Source organism: Amblyomma americanum, chromosome 3 (genome assembly GCF_052857255.1).
Source record: "Amblyomma americanum isolate KBUSLIRL-KWMA chromosome 3, ASM5285725v1, whole genome shotgun sequence".
Lineage (NCBI taxonomy): Eukaryota > Metazoa > Arthropoda > Arachnida > Ixodida > Ixodidae > Amblyomma > Amblyomma americanum.
This window is the reverse complement of record NC_135499.1, coordinates 162,737,229-162,759,581: the sequence shown is the minus strand read 5'-3', so window position 1 is coordinate 162,759,581 and position 22,353 is coordinate 162,737,229. Positions and strand designations below refer to the sequence as shown.

General features: G+C 44.2%; 2 protein-coding genes across 2 annotated transcripts in view; both read right to left on the bottom strand.

The window, feature by feature from the left end:
- Positions 1–3,598: 3,598 nt before the first annotated feature.
- Positions 3,599–16,369, bottom strand: gprs (speckle type BTB/POZ protein). Its single transcript, XM_077658581.1, is given in 10 exon segments — positions 3,599–3,776; positions 3,778–3,910; positions 7,122–7,375; positions 8,555–8,686; positions 9,956–10,113; positions 12,969–13,080; positions 14,704–14,857; positions 15,206–15,332; positions 15,335–15,501; positions 16,232–16,369. Coding segments are annotated over 9 exon segments (1,173 nt in total). The 5' UTR covers positions 15,399–15,501; positions 16,232–16,369; the 3' UTR covers positions 3,599–3,737.
- A 2,438-nt stretch (positions 16,370–18,807) lies between these two features.
- Positions 18,808–22,353, bottom strand: part of LOC144125315 (uncharacterized) — a 30,713-nt gene continuing 27,167 nt past the window's right edge. The window contains exon 9 of the mRNA XM_077658580.1: positions 18,808–21,409. Coding sequence (XP_077514706.1) covers positions 20,100–21,409 — 1,310 coding nt within the window. The 3' untranslated portion in view covers positions 18,808–20,099. The remainder of the gene's footprint in view (positions 21,410–22,353) is intronic.

The following is a 22,353-nucleotide window of genomic DNA, read 5'->3' as shown; positions in this document are numbered from 1 at the left end:
GCTACATTATATCACTTTTGAGTCCTTGTCTGCGTAAACAGCTTCAGCAGTTTACTAAACTAATAGAGCTAATACACTCAGAAACAGGGTGGTGCGTACAATGGCATACATGCATGTATTCTACAGGGATGACTGCTGGTGCCTGAATATGGACTGAACACTTGATGCTGGCAGAAGACGCCTCAACTATTTTCTTTTTTAAATATCTCTCTCTCTATAAAACTAGCCAGTGATAACATATCTGCAGACATACCAGACACTGCAGGACAGTATTGTATCACAGCATATTGAAGAGCTTGTGATTAAGGCATTGAACTACAACCAGTATACATATGCATATTTTCTTTCAATGAAAAACCTGGATATAAACGTGAGGCATAACAACAAATTTAAAAATAGACGTTTTTCAAGCACTACGTTTTTTTATCTTTAATGTGGCTGCAATACATACTGCACAGTGTAATGTATATGTACAGCTACTATGTGAGTAATGCCGAACACTATAACGCCTCAAGTATCTTTTCGAGGTTCAAGATAGGCTGCATACAGTGCTGGCTTTCACATAGTTAATCTGAAGGATAACATACTATCGAAGGTGTAAGATGTTTAAGATGCAGCTTGAGCAATCTTGGTGGTGGGCCAGGAATAGGTGAACTGTGGTGATTGAAGCTTTAAAACTAGGACCCCTTTTGGGCTACAAATTTCTGGAATCTGCTGCATCAGCAGAAAGTGGGCAATGTTTCATGAAATACATGTCCAGACTCAGAGATATGACTCTATCATAGAACACATATTGTACATTAGTACGTACAATCAGAATCACCGCAGAACAATGTCTTGTTGCTGTGGACAATCCTGGGCCCATAAAGAAGATAATGCCTACATAGCATCTTTCTTTTTCATTACTAGACCACTAGTTTTTTAAGCAGCTTAAAGTTGAGGTTCTCTTGAGCTGATAAAGGAAACTTTGGATTTGTTTGCTAGTGCAGCACAGATATACATTCTGGGTTCTGTGCAGCTTAATCTAAACAGTTTTAACAAGTGATCTAAACCAGCTTGCTGACCAGGATCCCCAACCAACTTCAATGTATGTCGACTGCTCCAAGATTAGTGAAAAGACATGACTAGAAATCATGTTTTTATGATGTTAGAGGCATATATTTCAAGTGTAAAAGAACATCAAAGCGATGTGAAAAAAAAAAAAACAGGCTGGTTAGCTGTTAACAAGGCAGTTAATAGGAATGATCAGTTGCATTAATACGGTCACTTCCTCGCAAGTTAGAGTTGAATAGAACTGAACTCTTTTGCTGCTAATATCAGAACGCCTGTCTGAACAAAAGTAATTCAAACAAAGAGGTCCCTGAAGGGGACTGATGTATGGCCAACTCAATGGTAGGAAACAGTCTTTGTTGCTTGCAGAAGCTGAGATGCCTGCAAATGGTGGAGTACCTTAGAGATGCCCACATAATGTATTTCAAATGCCTTTGTTTGCTAGAAGGTCTTAGTGTTTCATCCTAATGCTGTGACCGATTCTCCTTTTGTGAATGAGTGGTTGCCTCACAAATATTTTGAAGAGTTCAGACCTCTCAGTGGCTGCAATGAATCTGCCAACAATTCATCCACTAGATTCAATAGAAACCTCATGGATATTTCGCGTCCATACTCATAGGGATTACTTAAACATAAAGGCATCCTGCAAGAGAGCGTATCACTGACTGAAAAAAAAAAAGCAGCTAATGATTCATGCCCTGGTAGTAAAAGAAAAGTGAAAATGGAGCAAGTTGGTGCAATTACAGTAAGCACTGAACTTCTCATTTTGGAAAATGAAGAAGACTGCAGTGCAATGCCAGTGCACTTGTTTGCAATGCAGTTTTTTATATAGATTTCCTCACTTACTAGACCAAGCTTAATTACATGCACAAAGAATGAGAACATATAATTCAATACTAACATCATTTCCATGCGTTATTTAAAAAATTTATGAGCTAAAGCAAGAGAAGAATACCTATTTCAAGTATCTCGACAAAATAACGCAAATATCTCTATTCACCAAGCACTCCGAGCACATCATAGGCAGTCCACAACAGCAAAACATGACTTTCATGTGCAGTGTTTGTGGGGCTTGGGCTTCATTAAAGTAACATGCACACACTTGCACACACTACATCTTTGCAATTCTTTTCCAACACAAACAGGGCTGGCCACTGTAAGGGGGTTCACAGCATGAACAACTGTGACCTGGCGATGCATAGTAGATCCACATCTATGCAGCAGCAATGGCAAAACTACAATACTCTGAGGAATAACATGAAGGGAGACAGCCATAGAAAAGGGAAGGGCTGGGGGAAGAAGCGCAATGCTCTTCACCAAGGGTGGATCAGGAGTATGCCACAACAATGTAGAACGCGGTGCTGGGGTGATATATTTTTGCCAGATGTTTGACGGATTTCTCAAAAAGAGACAGAAGCGTTCTGCTTAGCTGTCCCAAGTGCCACCCATTGCCACTGTGGGACATAGTGAACCAGCTCCTTGCCACAGTGCATGATTAAAGTGCTTTGGTCAGAAGTTGTCTGCCACTGGACCACATCTAACACTCGCCTCACCATCCGTGAAGGAACACCCTCTGCGAGCTGCTGTTCCCACAAACAATATCTACGGGAGGATGCCACATGTTCACGAACCTAAAAGTACTAATAAATCTTCTGAAAAACTGTTAGCTGTTGAAACCTGTTATACTGATCTACCTGGTATTAACTTTTTCCACTAAGACCACAACTACGCAGATAGCTATTTAAAACATGTCATCCCACAGAAATAAAAAAATAAAGAGAACGATAGGAAAAAGTGGCAAATTGTACATTTGCTAATTTTGAACTCAAATCAGACAAAGGCTTTGCCCAATGCTGTGGACAGTGAAAACTAAAAATAAAAAATACAGAGTTTAAGCTAAGTATATATATTCAGTTTAGCCTTACACTGTAAGTACTCATTACTGCTCCTAGGATTGCACATAACAAATTAAAAGTTGTGTTTGGCTCTGGCTCTCTCAAGCTAAAAACTCACTTCCTCTTACCCAGTGCAATAAGAGTAAGCATGGCAATATACAACCATTTTGTTGATAATGGAGAGAAAGTGAAACAGCCAGCGTTTCAAGTCCATCACTGGGTGGCAGAAAAGTAAAAAGGACAGCTTGCCGAGACAAACACAGGCCTGAAATGGGGTGGAAAGGAATCAGTGCATTCAAATAGCTTGTTTCCTTTTCTGTGCACACCTATAAAACAACTTCCCAGATTAACGCACAGCTTTCCATCCATTGCTGCTGCGGTACGTAAGCGTTACCTGAAATAACTTTGCTCTGTGTCAAGCCCACTACAATCCTGAGTGTGTCCCTTGTCTTCAATATACTTTAATTAACCAGTGTATCTAAAGTAGTTCAGCTGTATATTTTGTAAATCTGTAGCATGTATATAGTACTTGGTTTGCAGCTGATACAGTGTATTCTACTTATCAGCCCTGCATACACTAATGCCCTCAACAGGCAGTGAATTGACATGCATGAATAAACAACCAAGATAGAAAGGGGGCAGTACTATACTGAACAGATAGAAAAATCACAATGCATCTGAAAAAATTCCTTTGCAGTGTCCTTGATGGCGACAGGTGCACATCTGTACGGTGGTGAGGCAAGTGAGTGGCAAGAACACAAAGCACCCTCTTCCCTTGAGAGATGGCCCTCCTTAGCTCTCGGCTAGGGTCTTGCTGCGGCGGTAAGGGCGGGGAGAAGGTGCTCTTGCTTCGGCCCCTGGTCTTGGTGTTGGCCTTGTCCACCTCAGCGTTGATCTGGTTGTCGCTTTCGGGCGGCTTCCCGGGGGACGGGTCGGCTATCGACATTGACCTGAGGGGCGACACGCTGCGCTCCGCAACCCCGACCCCGTTCGCACAATTTCAACAAGGACGCTCGGTGCAGGTGCCATGCACGTGGCCGCATCCAGAGAGCAGGCATGCATGGTGCAGGCAAGATTGTGAGTGAACCAACCATGCAGATCTATGAGTGGAAGTGAACATCACTACCAACAGTTGAGGGAAACTTCTCATTAGCCCATAAATTCTTGCAGTTAGCTTACTAGCGCTGACAATGGTGCGCAGCATTCATAATCTACTGCATGAAGTAAAAAAAAAAGTAGGGGCAGCACTAGCACCATCTGACAGCTGAACAACTTTGAACAATTGAATGCACAGTGAGCATTTCTACACAGAGGGAATGGCTAATGAGTAAAACATGAAAGGCATGTTAATTGTTCTCTATTTCCATTGTTTTCCATGCTGGGCACTAAATAAATGCTCATGCATTCTTGACGTCAGAAAGCACTTGTTAGGGTCTCCACTTTGTGACCGTTTTTATCAGCTGAACACTACGAATGCATTCCAACCTGCCTATTTTACATACACCGATTCCCAATGTATCTAACAGGGTAAGTGTGCCATGGTTCATGACTATCTGGCTAGCCTGGCTTTCTTTAGTGCCCTCGAGTCATAGCTCTGGGCAAAATTTAAACTGCAGACAACATCCAAAGCTGCAAGACTAGCTTTGCATTAAGTGTGAATGTGTCCTAACTCAGTTAAAACAAAATTGACCCCCTTATCTTAGACGCTTGCCATTAATATTTCATGATTGGGCACACTGGTGCACTGATGCCACAGCTATTAGGTTTTTAGAAATAGGTTTGTGAAGAAGAAATATATGCTTGAAGAACTATAACAAAATAAAAGGGCTGACAGTGGTAGTTCTTTTATTTTGTGGTATAAAATGTTGCAAGCTTACACGAAGTTAAGAACGACTTTGATAGCTGTGGTTATTAAAAATAATTTTGCTAATATCCAAAGAGTCACACGTTGCATACCTATACATGTGTCCCAATTAGTGCAAGCTACTTATGACTGAAGTCTGCTAACTAAACAAGGCGCTGCTTTAAAGACATGCACTTTCCACTTAGCTTGGCTCACAAGACGTGCTCTAAAAATCAACACAGAAATAAAGAGCCTAGGCCAGAACTGTATGCCAGATGCTTGCAGTGTATCAGTGTAATGTGTGCAATATCATACTGTGCTGTGCCCAGCTTGTACAAGGAAGCATTGAGATCTGGTGCCATTTTGCAACTAAACAGAAAGAAGCCAGCCTCATCAAGACCAAGATCACTCTCAGCTGAACAGCATATGATCCGCTTCCTTGCTAGCCCCATGCAACTGTCTGAGAAAGAATATACAGCTGTTTACATTATAGCAAAAAAGACAAATCAACAAGAGCTTTAACTGCTAAACTGTTCATATCAAAGACCTCAAGACGTCTGGGGCACAACAAGGTAAATATCCAATGTACAGTACTCACGGATTGAAATAGGACATTCGGAGCGCTAGCCTTGCAGTGCCACGCAGGCATGTGGTAAACCACAGGCCGGCTGATTGGCTACTGGAAGGAACAATTCTGCTTTGTAGATGTTCTCCCTCTCACGCCATACCACAATGCACCACCTTGGTTCCATGAGCGTCTACGGGCGGCGCTCCATGAAGCGACGGCCACGCGCTCCGAATGTCCTATTTCAATCCGTGAGTACTGTACTATTTCATAGCATTGTAATGATGTTATCTGCCTGACACTTTACTTCTGCAAAGCAAATGTGCTTGAGAAAATGTATCGCTAAGAGGATTACAGAGATGAACAGGCAAGTCTTGCAATTCAAACAATGTTCATCAGCAAGTCTGCTGCACAGGTAATTCTGATAAGACCTTTCTAACATTACTGCAAGCATCACCAGCTTGGGTTCGGTGCAAATATGAAAAATGACTGTGAATGAACGCTGACTGCTGGTGCAGTGTGGTGATTTTGTCAGCTATGCTCCAAGCCTAAGAAGGACTTCACGTTTATTCATTCTGGGTAGTTGTGTTGGTTTTTAACAACTCTAAATGCATAAGCACACTGCAATTTAAGGCTCTCGAAGCCTCAGCTACAATTACGACATTTCTCACCTTTTGTCTATTCTCAGTAATACACCAAGAGAAAGCCATGAAGCAAGACCTTTAGCTATGTGCCAGATCAGTTAGTAATCCTCTACCATGTTGAGAAAGCTGTGATCAATGACTTAAACTTGCAATGATGGCTACAGTTCAATTGACTGTTGAAGCTACTGGACAACTATAAGGGCTGGCAACTGTAAAGCGTGCCACATGTGAACTTATTGTCTTAAACTCAAGGGGTCCTCCCCATAAATGCTGGCACAACAGGGTAGACCACTTCTAGTGCCTGCACTTGCCTTATCAACGGTGATTTCACCGCTATGTGCATGATTCAATGTGACAACGTGCACTACATATCCTTGTGTACAGGGTCAGTGAAAAGATATATGAAGACTACAGTGAGAGGCTCAAAGTATTTTTAAATGCCTAGATATCAACCTGAAAAGATTTATGTCTGTTCACTAGTGACAAAGAGAGGCAGAGGATAGTCTACCTCAATCATTAGTAAATTTTACACCAACGCAATAAAAGTGCAGCATTATATTTCAGTTCTCAACACTTGAAAGCAGCACAAGCTTCTTCACAGCTCTTTTTACTGCTCCGGTACACTTGAAAAGCCAGTGATCAGGTATGGGCCTAGTCAACCGAAAGTGCACAAAGCAGTGCACATATAGGCCTGCATCTATTTAATGAAAATACTAAAAGGTTGCTTTGCATATACTCCTCGCTTATCTTTATACAGAAGCGGTGCTTTGCAAGCCATTTAAGTACTATGCTTTTCATATTATTGCCTGCCTAGATACAATAACAACAGTCTTAGGTGAATCAAGTGGCAAAAGAGTCCAAAAAGCTTATCAGTATTTTGTCAATTACACCACAAAATGACATATATGCATGGAGAAAAAGGCTACAAGCCAGGGCTGCAAGCAAGAGAACTTCTTAAAGCATTTTAAGCAAAAAGGTGCTATTCGTAGTGCGAGACACTCGTGCATGCTTTCTCCCACTCCCCCATAAGCTGCAGGACTGCAATGGTGAATAAGGTGAGTGTGCCTAACCAGCAACAGCGACTGCACAGTGGTGGTGCCTGCATGCCACAAACTGCCTCGTACCTGAATATGGTGGACCGGCGGAAGCGATTGGGCGAGCTGATCTTGTTCATGTCGACGCTGGAGGGGTCGGCCTGGAAGGCCAGCGCGTTCATTATGATGTGGTCTGGCACCACGCCCAGCGGGTGCACTTCCCGCATGATCACGCCTGCGGGGATCTTGTAGAACTCGATGCACTCCAGGAAGTTGCCCATAACTTCCCGAAGCTCCGCCTCCGGCATGGTGTCACAGTAGCGCTTGCTCCAGTGCACGGCAGCCTACGTCCCACCCATAGCAGGAAAAAGTGTTCACTTTGTTTAAGTAGCTATTGTGCAAACTGACATCCTCTTCATCTACTAGTCAGCTGTTAAGGGTGTGCCAGGGGCAATACTGCTCAGTCTTGTTTCTCCTATTTCACCGGATGTCCAGCAACTCTTCAGCACAGGATGAAACCTCAATGACTCCAGTGCACGATGAAAAATTATGCCATCATTTACTGCCACCAGTTTTTGGACTCTGCTACAAGGTGCACTGAGTACATCAAGTCAAGCAGTGCTAAAATAAAGCTGCTGGTCAAGTGGGCCCCTAAAAGTTCATGTGAGTTGAGCCTGTTTCCTTTACAATACATGATAAAATGCATTTTTTTTATATAGGCTGCTTGAAATTAACAGCAATGAAAGCGTTTGTTGTTTTGTTTGCTTTTCTTTTATTTTTTTCAACAGTAGATGCAATCAGAGAAGCCTCTATATCAGCGATGTAGGCATAGAAGTCTGCAGAGTGCTGCACTCCAGGTCATCAACTCTTGGCATCCGTGATTACATGTATTCGCCCGTCCACCTCTCTCGATGCCTATTGTGCAGTTTACCTGCTTAAATGCAAACCTATCAATCAGTCACTCAGTCACTTTGCTCTCAAAAAGACTGTAGCTGAATTCAAAATCTTTGCAGGTCCTTGAGCAAGTTCTTGCCTCAAGCAAGGAATGTTTGCTGCAACTTCTTCAGTGCTTGTTGAGAAATCACTCAAACATTTCTTACCTGTTAAATAAGAACCAGCGACAAATTTTGTATATAAGAAAACTGCATTGCCTCCTAATTTTTTAATGAACAAAGTTCAAGAAATGCAATGTGCAAACAGATCATTAGTATTTACAATAAATCACTAAGTATTTGTATAAGTATTCAGCATGCAGCAGAATTCACATCCAATGCAGCAGAATTCACATCCAATGTAATTGCTGCAAAAATTGATAGCATTTTAAGGGCGTTGAAACCTTCATGACGATATTTGTGTGTGCATACTCACAGCATGTAATCTCCTTAAAATCTTATCTTCATATCAAAGACACTAAAAGTACCTACTGAAAGCTACGGAAAGAGGTCACTGCCATGTTTCATGCAAACCTTAACATTCACTGTCATGGAGAATTAAAACAACATAAGCAGGCTGATGCAACATACCTGAAATTTGGTGAGCTCATCAGCTGTTAGTTCTTCACGGGATAATATGAGCCTAACCACATGCTCTGGCAAGAGTGCAAAAGAGCCAAGGCTCAAGACTTCATTGCCATGGTTGTCAACAAACTCAAGCACCTAGATTAACAAACAAGGTTAACAGTATAATTAACAGATAAAATGCAGCCTGGTGCACAAGCTTGTTGCATAGTAAAACTATAAGCAGACGACAGCTGTGACCTCTGGAGAAAAAAACGCACTGCAGTATTTCCAACTAAACTATTCCTAAATTTCTGAAAGAAAAGGTTGAAACAGCAGATAATAAATAAAAAAGCTGCTACATGACAACAAGCATTGAGTTGAATTAATTATGCATAATTTCTATGCAAGCACTGTAGATTCATAGATCAAAACTGCACAGCAGGATGATATGCTGCCAGCATGTTTAAAACATCAAAGTAGCTTACAGTATACACAAGTGAATTTCACTCGGTATCATGTACTGCACGTAATGTTAGTGCTAGAATTGACTTGACTATTATGTACAGCTTCATAGCTAGCACTATTCAGAAGATAAAGGAGAATAAAATACACTCAATGAGGCCAAGCAGTACTATAGCATAAACACCCAGATGCGATATGTAGCTAAATGACCGGTGTCACGAAGGTTTCTTATTGGTATTGCCTTTCTTTTTACAAATGAAGAACTTTTTTTTTTTGGAATATGTCACAACAGTGTTGCTCTAATACTGTACAGCATGCCCTCTTTCTATCTTGTATATTCAGCAATGAACTACCATTTTCATAAACCGCCTCCTCCTCTGGTTAAACAGGATACAGCATCATATAGAAGACAATGAAGACTAAAGGAAATAAAGCCTTTTTAAATTCATTTGTTTCATAACATGTGCGCTTTTGCTCGTAAAATGACAGAAGCATTTCGAGATGCACTGGAAGTGACTGCACGCAGGTCTTGAAATGCTCACATGTGAGACTGCAATTGAGGCAGCAATGCATGTTCTCACACAAAACGAGAATATTTACTGCTGGCATCCGAGTGTGGTTATGTAGAAATATAATGAGAAGCTACAGAACATTGCTCTCTAGCTTTCATTATAGCTCCATGGCTTTGCACAGGTGAATGCTAACTTCAATTACTTCCCAGTTTCAATAAAGTTAATCCCAAGGTGGTTCACTGAAACATAATTAACCAAGATATGCTTTAGTGCCCCTAAATATTTAGTTTCTCATTTCGTAATAAGGTTTGTAAAGAAACAAGCATGAAATTTCACTTTGTTTTACAAATTCTAGTAAAACTCGGAAAAAAAAGTATAGATCAGACGTCTCTGCAAAGAACACAAAAATTCTGTACGCTGGTCGCTGACAACATAACTTAAATGAACATACCTTCTGGACAAGTGACTTAGTGCACTTGTACTGGATGTAACGCTCTGCTGATGCCAGCAGGGCACACACTGTGTCAACGCTAATGCAGCACTGGACAAATCCCATGCAGCCCTTCCTCAATTCTTCCAGTCCGTAATAGTCAGCAGCATTCATCAAACCTAAAGGTGGGGCAAGAAAGAATGAAGCTCTCCCTTTGCGTTACTAGGAGCGTAGTACCAAAAACTGTGAACCACATGAAAATCATGTTTACTCTTGGCGTAACAGTCCTCAGGTGTCTCCAGCTCCCTCCTACCCACTTGCTGCTCAAAAGAAAGCATGAAAGTATGCACACAAATGTAAAGAATGAGCAAAAAATAAGACTAGATGTAGCAAATCTGGAAGTGACCTGTGCAAGAACTAAACATACTGAATGTGACCAAACTGTCATCATTTTTTTCTTCTACTCTCAAATCAATTATCAGGAAAAAAAGTTTACACTACTAACTTTCAATTGATCAACACCACAAATAACAAAAAACACACATTCCCTCGATTGAATTAGCAGGTTTGTGTTAACAACACAATGGAGCTAAGAATAAAATATTTTGTAAGACTTGTTTTAGAACTTTTTTGTACTCCACAATGCAATGCAAGTCACACTGTAAGCATTAAATGTTGCAAGCTACTGAGGCATCATTTAAGATCAAATTGCCTGTCTCCAATGCTAATACATACTTTAAAAAAAAATATGTATATGCATATTGGCTGGTGCAATCTGAGAATAGAGATAGTAAAGGCACAGTAAATAGCCCCACTGAAAACTTCCATACCGTAAACCTCACCAACCCTTCTGAACATTCTACCACCCAATCGGCTCACCAACATAAAACCTCACCATTAGACAGCAATAGAATATGACGTCAGGGCCGTGCAAAACCGCTATTTTTAACTCTTTTCATAATAAACTGACTGAGAAGAATTTCACAGACAAAAAAAGCACCAGTAACTACGCACACAGCACTGCACTCACTCCATGCTTGTACACTGAAAAAGTGCTATTCAGGCTTTTCTTTCCTGTTTCTGCATCCCCTTCCACCCTACATTTAGAGCACATACCACTGTCCTCTCACAAAAATCCTGTTGTGTTGCAGAAGCTAGAATGGGTGTGAAATGCTCAAAAGGTAAATTTCCTAGGCCATTCATATTGCCTAGGCTATTGTATTACTGGCCATCATGACTGGCCTGTGCTGGGTTGCACACCAATGGCAAACCATTATGTGCAAGCAACTTTGTGAATTAGCTCCACAGTATCAGACAGCCATCATAGCTTCCATAATGGTGAATGGTTGTAATCAGTGAGGCAGCATGTACACAGGTGTGTGCAAAAGGTGGGGAACAACGGGGGGGGGGGGGGGGGGGGGGGGGGGGGGGGCCCTCCTAATAGACATGGGGAAGGGGGCACGAACTTCCTAATATATTGTTCCCACTACTGAGAAGACATGAAAGGACGCCGCCATGAACTTTGCAGCCCCCCCATTATAGAGATATCTGAGCACGAGCATGTACAAAGTGTAACAGAGACGCCAGGTCTGTGCAGACCACTGAAAGATAACTTTCTCGTACAAGCAGCACTGTCCTACAAACTGTTCATGAAGTGCATTGTTCTCGACGCTGTGAATACACTCAGTGCATATTCAACACGAGTGCCAAAACTGCTTGGAGCTCCTGAAGGACAGCCAAAGGTACCACATTTCAAGTGCTTACATTTACAAGAGATAACTAGCATGAGTGGATCCTTGAACTTTCGTGTGTAGCTTTCAAAGTAACACCGCCACTTTTGGGGTCTTGTGAGTGCACATTAAAGAAATTAATGCAAACTAAATTACACATGTGGAAATGGCTTATGGCAGATGAACTGGTCTTCCATAGCAGCTTCAAGAAATCAGCTGTACGATTTTGACTCGATCAGTGTTTCCTATGATCTGGCTTCAATGAGCCCTGCCTCAAAGAAGTTTGCTGAGTATCTGGTTTGTACTAGCAGGGACAAAAGTATTCAGGACACATGGAAAGGAATTTAGCCACATAGGTGCCATGTCTGACAATGTTCAGCTCATTTCACTAACTTACATCAGCGCACTTAAAACCAACTTTCACCTCCACAATCGTGGTCTTCAGCCATCGGCTATTAACAGAGCTATCGACTTCCATTGCCACTCATGCATCCTCAAGACTTTTGTCCCCAATACCACATCTAAAGATTCCCTGAATAATATAACATGTAGTTCTTTAATCAACAAGATATACTAATATACTAATATACAAGCACAAATAGAAACAGCGTGAATCTACCCGGTGCTTCTTCAGTATAGCTTGAGACTGAACATGCATCGACACAACACTATAAGTATTAGTAGCAAGACTCCACAACAGAAGGCTAGGTTACAGTGAAAATGGTGCATCAGAAACTGGTCAGATGTGTCAAGAACACACTTTTCCCAATGTCACATAAGCTTCGTAATTTATGCCTGCATAATGTGGAATAATTCTGAGAATGACAACTATTGCTTTTCAGGCTCTGAAATGTACCAAACTGACAGAGTGAAAAAAAATAAAAGATGTCTTCAGTCTGACTACACAATTTTGTACTATTCCTCATAAGGTACTATTGGCAAAATACATGCTTCCTCTCTGCTGATCTCGTAACTTTCATAGGCCAATGGGCAACTTTGCAATGACTGCTTTCTTTTGTTAAGTAATTCTCGTAACTTGAGAAGCTTTCAGCACCAGCATAAATACATTACCAAACCATCGTCCATACTCTGCAACCTTAAGTGAAAAAGGAGCCAACACACAATTTTGATAACCGGTTACATGCCCAACTAAATGAAGCAGACAACTTCCCTAAGCAAAATAACTTGCAAAAGCAAAGCAGTACTAAAGCACTGCTTGTCTGTTGCAAATCAGTAATTAGGTGCAAAGCTGGCACAAACTGCAGACCAACGAGGAAAACATAAAATCGAGAAGATGCACTTACCCAGGAGGGTTCTGGCTTGCAGTGTAACACAGCCAGTATGTATGTATTCAATGAGTTGCCTAAATACATCAGGCTCAAACTCTTCTATGATCAAAGTCTGGTGTGTCTGCGGCTGCAAAAAGGGCCCAGCTCCAATGATCACTTCAACAGGCATGATAAGAACAGGCGCAACAAGGAAACCCTCACTGCACTGGTACTAGATGTGTAAGGAAGGCCACAAAGGCAGCCAAATAAAAAGCTGATTCCCAGCAAGGATAATAAAGATAGCCAGAAATCCACCATAAGGCACAAAAGCAAGAGGACAGAGGTCCTAAACTGCTCCGGTTCCAGAATTTCTGTATGTAATTTTGATACAAACTGATTGGGGAATTGTCTAAACTATGTCAGAACATGTATTAAATCTAAGAGCACTTTATTGAGAAAACTGGGTCTAAACAGGTGCAAATAACATTAAAGAACCTGATGGGAGTCCTACAACCTACAAAATGCACAGTGTTCGGTATCTTACAGTGGTGAAATAAACAAATATATTGTACAAATCACAAATCATCAGAAAAAGTGCTACCCTTCACTCCCCCCCCCCCCGCAAAGTAATGCTATGAACCTTTTTGTATAAAGTTAACTCCACATAGCTGCAAAATGGGCTAGATCTACAGACAACAAGAAGCTAAAACAGTAGAATCTCGGTGATACGAACACGGTTGATACGAATTCGTAAAATTCCCCGGCCGGAGTGCAGCTGTGCACAACGTACGGAATTCCGGAGGTTCCGAACTCTCCCGCGCCACATCGAATGAAACGAACACGCGGGCCGCGATCGCACCCTCGAGCACTAAGCGCGGCCCTCACATCGCCGAAATCGCGATCGCTAATCGCGTGGTACGCACCGCGAGCAGCGGCGGTGCGCGGCCTTCACATTGCCGAAATCGCGATTGCTAATCGCGCGGTACGCACCGATCGAGAGCAGTGAGCGGCGGTGCGCACCCCTCACATCGCCGAAATCGCGATCGCTAATCGCGCGGTACGCACCGATCGAGAGCAGTGAGCGGCGGTGCGCACCCCTCACATCGCTGAAATCGCGATCGCTAATCGCGCGGTACGCACCGCGAACAGTAAGCGGCGGTGCGCGGCCCCCACATCGCCGAAATCGCATCGCTAATCACGCGGTACGCACCGCGAGCGGCGGTGCGCAGCCCTCACATCGCCGAAATCGCGATCGCTAATCGCGCGGTACGCACCGCGAACGGTAAGCGGCGGTGCGTGGCCCTCACATCGCCGAAATCGCGATCGCTAATCACGCGGTACGCACCGCGAGCATTGAGCGGCGGTGCGCAGCCCTCACATCGCCGAAATCGCGATCTCTAATCGCCCGGTACGCACCGCGAGCAGCGTGGTCGCACGGCCGTAAACAGATCTGCGTGCATGCATTTTCTATGCTTCTGCATATGAATTGTGTTCGTTTGGATGATACAAAATTTCGGAAACCAATTTTTTCACGACCCCGTGCCGAGATCTACTCTATTACAGAACTAGCTTTTACTGCTTGTTCTCACATGTGACTATCCTTTGTAAATGTATGATGTAATGCAGTCAAAGAAAGAGAAGAGCTTATGGTCATCCAGAGACAATGTGCTCTGCCAGTGTTAGCAATGTCCATTCTGGAATAGTTACAAAAGGAAAAGAATGTTACGCCAACGAAGTGATGCAATTCAAATATGAAGGACTAAATACTTACCTGAGGAAACTGTATGTTTAGCATAGGCTCACTGCTTCTCTTCAAGAACAATTTTAATTTCGTCTCCTTGTTCAAATCCCTCTTTTTTGATGACGAATCACGATCACGATTTTGTACTCCTTGAAAGCCACCGTACAGCATTTTGTGGAATACCCTTCAAGGAAAAGTGGAGAGAAAAACACGCACCATCATGACCTGAAATACTTATGACAACTGTTGTCCAAGCAACAAACAAAAAACAGTGTCAAGTGCCTCCTAGGTCTAACTTAGGATGGCAAGGGTTGGGGGGGGGGGGGGGGGGGGGCAAAAATGTTTTTGGGTGTGCCACGACCAATGAGCAGGGGGGCAAGGTCTGTACAGCGCAGAAACAGGGCACCAGAACAAAATGATGCACGAGATGCAAAACAAAACAAAAGATAAAAAGAAGCCACAGCAGTAGTGAGGCTGCAGTCGTAGCCTACACACCACTGCAGCTTTTGTCGTGGAGTGTTGGTGGCGTTACCTGCTCCGTGCGGCCAGCACGGCCTTGACGGCACAGACGGGCTCTCTCGTGTCTCCCACGAGAAAAGTTACATCACAAAGCTCGGGCATACTGGCCAGAAACTTCATGTCTTCCGCCAGTCCAGTTTGTTCTCAAAGACCGAGTAGTCGGGCTCCTCTTCGGTGCCAACAAGGTCTTCCGCCATTCCACTCATGCTAGCCCTTTACAAGCCAATCTTTTTTTTTCTTTCTTTAGTGTTTACTGTAGGTATTGTCAGGGTTCTGACTAAGGAAAGCTACTGGGGTGCAGAAGGTGCTCTGGAATGACACAAAAAGAAAAATGATTGTAAAGATATGAACACACTAGAATGTTAGACCTCAAAGCACATCTTGGAAGCAAATAATATGCAAATGTGTTATTAGCTGATCAGTGAAGAAATAAAACAAGGACTGCACATTACAGGCACAAGCGCATGGAGACGGGAAATGTACAATTGATCTTAAGTTGTGTGTGCACGCACACACAACTTCTCTCTGAAAGACAAGTGGGTCGTTTACAACTACAGAAATTCTTGGACAAAGCAGCCTGCAAACACATCTTGGCAAGCATTGCCACTTGATATTGCCATTACAATATATCAACCTGACACATTAGCCACAAAATTCTGGCGAAATACACAGCAGCTCTCTGTGCCAATTATTAGTATTATTATTAGTCAGCAAAACAAGAATGGTTGCAAGACTAGGCCAGAAGATCTCATTATGTTACACTCATCCCATTGGAGGCAAAACCACTTGTTCCCACTAGTCCGCGGCCCCAGCTTACTGCATCCACGCCGAATGCGCGGCTTTGCACAACTGTTAATGAAGACCGCTTCATCACTGGCCTTCAACCATTCGGGAACGCGGGCGCGCGAGGGTCGCGATTTCCCAACAAGCCTGCAGTCACTGCCCAGCCCAGCGCGTTCACGCCATTCGGCGGCCACCTGATGAGCGCAGGGCACACAACGGGAACGAGCATCAGACAGTGCCCGCACGGGCTGCTTACCGGAGGGGGCCGACGCGGCTAGCAGCTCAGGCTACGGCATGTCGCCCTCCTCTTCGTGCCGCCGTCATCCACTGCGTGGCTGCACAGCCTGCGGGCCTAGAAAGTCGCCTCCATGTCGTCAGTTCGTGCGGTCGTACGTAGAGTGCGGCGGGACCGAAGTCGTCGCCATCGCCGGCGACGTCTCGAAAAACGTCAGCAGCGGCGGATCGATCGCTGGCCGCGCGCGCGCAGCAACGCCAACCGACAGATGTCAGAGCCGCGCGGGAAAGAGCGCCCGGCTGCGCTCGGGTTCTGCGTCGTGCTCGGAGGCATGTCGGAGGCGATGGCCCATTTCGATTGCGATTCGGGTGGAAATCAGGGTGACGAGCGGCTGCGCGCTCTCTAGGGTCCCTGTCGCTCTGCCACGGCTGAGCGACGTCCGTTTCATGCACGGCTAGCGGAAAAGAAAGATGGGAACTGGGCGAGTCTGAATCGGACGTGTTTCTGATCGATCAACGTGTTTCTGAACGCTCGAACGTCAGTCCCGTCGCCAGCCGTGCCGCCCGCGCGATCGAGCCACGCGAGAAATCGGTCCACTCTTACAACCTCGATAAAAGGGACCGGCCGGGCGGCTAGAATAACGCTTCGAAGGAGCGCTTTTGTGAGTGCGAACACCTTGAGAGAAAGCGCCACTTCATTCCCGTTGCGCAGTTCGGTTGCTTTATTTCCAGCAAACCATGACCGCGCGCCATACCGCAAACGCGCGCTGGCTCGCTCATTGCCGGCGTTAGCCAACGTTCAAGCGAATCAAGCTTTTTGCGTTCTCCACAAATGGTGACTCCATTTGACTCCGTTGCGCAAATGCTTAATGTGGCGTTCACCGCTGGAGGGAGAAAGTATCAACAGCATGCTGCATGCACTGCAAGTCCAGAAGGTATCACAGCAGCTGTTTAGTGTCCCAGGTTATGTACTGCAGTCAACTGTGAAAAAAAAAAAAAAGCTGGGGTTCAACGCAGCTTGAACCTAGTTATAGGAGCAAAAGCTCTGTTAAGCATGGTCTCCACTGTCTGAAATCAAATGTCAAGGTCAGATACTCAATGGTCATATGATTAAGTGGTCATACCACCATAGCATGGGCCATTCCACCACACAGTTAAGTTCGGTTTGACCTTGAGGTATTGAAGGTCACTGTCTCATCCACATTGAAATCTGAGGTTGTACCCTGAGGAGTAGAGCTTTTGCTCGGAAAAGATAAAATGCTGTCTAGGGCAAGTGTGACAAAGGCAGTGGTTTTTTCCATAGATTAAACAAAAGCAGCAAATAAACAATAGCATGTGCAGAAGAGTAGACCACGAGGTCAAATATGAAACAAAGAATCGCAAAGCACGTCATCTGTACTGCTCAGCATTCACACTGCACCTGTAAGTGGTCCCATGTGCCATTGGTTGTTGATAACTTTAATGAGGGGATTAACAATGGCAGGTTGGTTGGTCTCGCGGGTGACATCAAGTGCCGCAAGACGAGGCTGCGGGTAAAAAGAAAGGAAGGAAAATGCTGCTCTCTTGCGTTTCTTGCTAGGCAGCATTCCTAGACCTGTTGGTCTGAACAATGGGGTTTTTTTCAATGCAAGTTGTACAGGCCTTTCCAAGGAACTGGATCTCAGTATCACAGGGATGACCACTCAACCTGCTGGCACATGCGAGACAAAAGGCTACGTGTGCATTCTCTGTTTGTTTGCAACAGTCCAAGGATAATGTTCTGCCTCATATATGTGAACAGAAAATTCCAATGAGCACACAGTAATCTAGATATGTAACGCTCATGCCTAAAATGCACTTGATGTGAATGTGTGTATTCGCAAGTTAGAAATGGATGCAAAGCAGGGTAACATAATTTGTTCACACATCCAGCTGATTTCTGCCAATTGCTGCGGGCCATAGGCTGAATACTCCCCTCACTAGAAGAACATAATGCCGCTCTGTGCGCCTCAATTTTGAGCACCACCAGCAATGAATCATTGAAGAGAAAGTCAAAAGCAGTAAACAGCAATAATGTAAAACAGGAGAGTGCACAAACACACGTACCAAGGCTCCATCAAAAGAAAACGCCCTCTGTTGTGCCACACTGCGTCACTTGCGGCTAAGATTAACCAATGAAGCTTAATCAGCGAACTGTACCACTGGCAGCGACAGAAGGGAAACAAAGCATGCAGCCATAGCAAGGCTGCAGTGCAAGAATGTTGTGCACTCGCACTCCTATGTGGTGGGCTTACAAAAAGCTCTTTGGTCACTTAGTGTGTGACGTGAAAAACAGTCACCGAGCCATGCAGTTGGTCCACTACAGTGTCCTGCTGCTCTAGAAATTTAGAACACGTGGGAAGCAGTGCTCTTCAGTGCACTCTTCCAACACCCAGACTACAGATGCCTAGCCACACGCAGCTTCGAAAATGTTTTAACCAAACACTGAGTGGCCAAAGAACATTTACTTGACAAGTCCGGTGCACTTTCTAAAACCACCAGCAAACAGCTCAGCCGCAAATGACAGCATAAGCCAGAAAAGGCGATTTCTTTTTTTAGTGCCCAAGAGAAGACAAAGCCTTTTCTAGGGGGAACACCCACCGTTTTTATTACGACAACAAAAAAATGGGAAAAAAATTGCGTATTCTGATTTTGTACGGAAACGGACATGAACATGTCTCTTCAGTACAGGGCAAGAAGCTAATCTGACATTACACTGACGAGATCTGGTACGACAATCACTAGCGAGACCAATGATAACATGCCAGACAATGCAACCATAAAGACAGAACCGCTCTGCGTACACAGTGTGAGACAAGAAACGAGGGAAGTCAAGCATGACTTGTACAAGGTCAAGGTAACCTTTAGTCATTTGGTAAGTTACACAATTCATTCAGTGTGTGGCTAGAAAGGTTACACAAATTGGAGAAGAGCGAATCCAGCTATGCTGCAGTAAACGACAGCAGCACGTGCAGGAGGAGCAGTATGCACGTCAGCTTCTACAATACGCAAGAAATTTTCAAACTGACATCAAAATGCTACAAAGTTTAATCGCAGGAGTTCGCACTGTACAAGTTAAAAATGGACCTCCTACTGTCAGAACATTGAGACTAGCCACCATCAAGATGCTGACACAGAGGCTTTTTGTACAATTGTCCTTTTCCCTTGATGTTTTCGCTTTGGGCGCTGCCTTGAAACTGATTTCTTTCTTCGGGCCAAACGAAAGAAAAAGGAAAAATAAAAAAGATAACTATCCCTGCAGCCTAGTTCTGATGAGCAAATATATGGCAGCCATCCTCATGGTGCTGCTGCCGTTTGCACTGACTAGTAGTCAGAGCATGGCGTGAATAGAAGAACAGCATCTATGTTGCCCTATACAAAATCAAAATGTGTTTCTTTAACATGTGGTAGGCCACAGGTAGTAACGCTGCACACTCTGAGGGACTGCTCGCATAAATGGAATAAAGAGTAAAGGAAACACAATTCAGTGATCTACAGCACTTAATAGAACTCGTATTATAGCGCTCAACTGCAGTACTGACAACACGCGACACAATAATAATGCACTTAAATGCATTAATAATAACTATTCATCTAAGTGCATTTACTAGGTGTCAGTGCACCCTCGGCTTCATTACCGTGCTTCATGCAGCTTTCTTTTTTGTACATACTAAAAGGTAGACTAAGGTGCTCGCCTCACTACAACACCTGATCCTTCAACATGAACAAATGTATATGACGCCTGCAGAAGTACCAATACGTAAGCAATGAAAACAACTGGGGAATGGGAGGTGATGGCAAAGTAAAGAACACTGATCCTGACATTGGTACGCAATAAAACAATGTCTTCATCAAGGGTCATGCACATGCAGTTAATTATCCGGGCTTGACTTGTTCTTGCCAGTCCGTGGTGGAGACGGGTTTCTCAGTAGAGCACCCAACTTGTCAGGTTCTGGGTCTGATCCGCCATCCTTTTTCATCACTGAAGTTGGCGATGATGGCGAGTACTTCTCCTTGGCACTAGGCCCACTGCTGCTCGTGTCCAGCTTCTCAAAGTCGATGTCAAAGTGCAGCAACTGGCCAGAGCCAGTGGTGGTTCCTTTGGATCCACTCTTAGTGTTGCCGTTGAAGCCGTGCTCTTCGTCAAGAGCCTCCAAGTCAAAATCAAAGTCTATCACCTTCTGTGGCTTGCCAAGTTCCTTCCTGGCAGTGGCTTTGGAAGGCGACGGTTTGCGCAATTCCTCATCGGACGAATCATGCCCTTTGGGCAGTAGCTCCTCGAGATCTCCGCTGAATATCGAGGCACTGGCAGTACCTCCAGCACTGGGTTTGGTGACCAGTTCTTTGAAGGTGTCCTTGAACATCGGTTTGGATGCGGGCACATCCTTTGAGGCATCGGGTGGGAGCCTTGATAGGTCGTTCAGTGAATCTCCGAACAGAGCGGAAGTGTCCCTTGACTTTGGAAAGTCATTTAGGGGCTCCGTGAATGCCGAAGGACCATTCTTAGATGAGACCTCCCCAAGAGTGTCAGCCAGATGGTGTGATGAGGACCGGTCCTTCTTAGAGATGACTTCCTCAAGAGCATCGTCCAGGAAAGTTGTAGCCGGCTTAGGCAGAAGGTCTTTCATGGGGTCACTAAAAAGCAATCCCCCAGGCTTTGGACCTTTACTTTCACCGAAGAGCGATCCTGGCAGGCCGACCTTGGGGAGCAGGTCCTTCAGTTCGTCCACGAGACTGCTATTGCCGCTCTTTGCAGATGTTTTCTCCTTGCTAGAGGCCTTTCCCTTGTGCTTCTTGTCCTTGGACTTGTGTTTCTTTCTCTTCTTGTGGTGTTTCTCGCCTGCAGAACTGTCTTCACTGTCGCTAGAGCCAGAGACTTTCTTGGAATGCCGGCGCCGTTTGGACTCCTTCTTACGGCTGTGCTTCAACTTCTTAGAAGACGACACATCAGTGCCACCTGCTGCAGCACCAGAGTCCTCTGATGCTCGGCGTTTCCGCGAGCGCTGCTCATTGTCGCTGCCATCTGAGGATGATGAGCTGCTCGAGTTGCTAGAGCTGCTCGACTCATCTGAACTGCTGCTTGATCCACTGCTCTCTAAGCTGGAGCCCTTCTTAGAGGCCTTCTTCTTGGCACTTCCACTGTGTTTCTTCCGTTTGCGGTCTTTTCTTCGCTTAGCCACATCTGATGAATGAAACCAATGATTTTTCACTCTTTCAACTTGGTGTTCTCTCATTTAATACAAACATTGAAAAATTAAAATATACAAAAAAATTCTGGTACTACGTAAATGACACAGGGCACTATGCGAGTATGACAAAATTGATATGTACGGCGGTGGCATCAAATGAAAAGCAAGTGCTTTCAATGCACAAAACGTTGATAACAAATGTGTTACAGGCTGTGCAATGTGCAGCATGGCAATGACCACACAAAAATATGCAGCCAAAGGCTTGACCCGACAATCTCCACTGCACAAGAACTGTGTGCATAAAGACGCACCAAATTAAACCCCAGAGATGTGTAACAGGAGAACAAAAGTACAAGAAGGTAAACTGTGGAGCCTGCAATCCTGCACACTGCATTTACCCACACCATGAAGGAAACTGCACTTGGTCAAATGTTTAGGGTAATCCTTAAACTGCACTTGTTATTACAAGTAACGTTGTCTTCAACAAGACACAAGCAAGCAAAGGTAATTCCTTAGCGGATGTATACTGCATAGAAAACTAGAGACCATATATTCCTTGAGAGTACACATAACACCTACGTGGCTTAAAACAAGGTCACAATGACTGGCATTTGAAACTGTGATATTCCATAGGATATACATATGAAGCCAACAATTTAATAGGAGAAAATAGGACCTGATGCATTTTTGATTTTATACTACAGTCTGATAAAATCAAGAAAAAAGAAGCTTTCGTCAAAGGACCCCCTCCCAGCCAATGGCATCGCCCAATTCTCATGAACCATGCTAGTGTGAGCAGCGTGACAATCCAGGGGATGGCGTGACAATATCCCCCTTAATCCACCGCTCCCTGCTTTGTCACGCTAGCAGATTCGTGAGAATCAGCCAACGCCATTGGCTGGAAGAGGAAGTCGCTTTTTTCTTGAAGTACCAGACT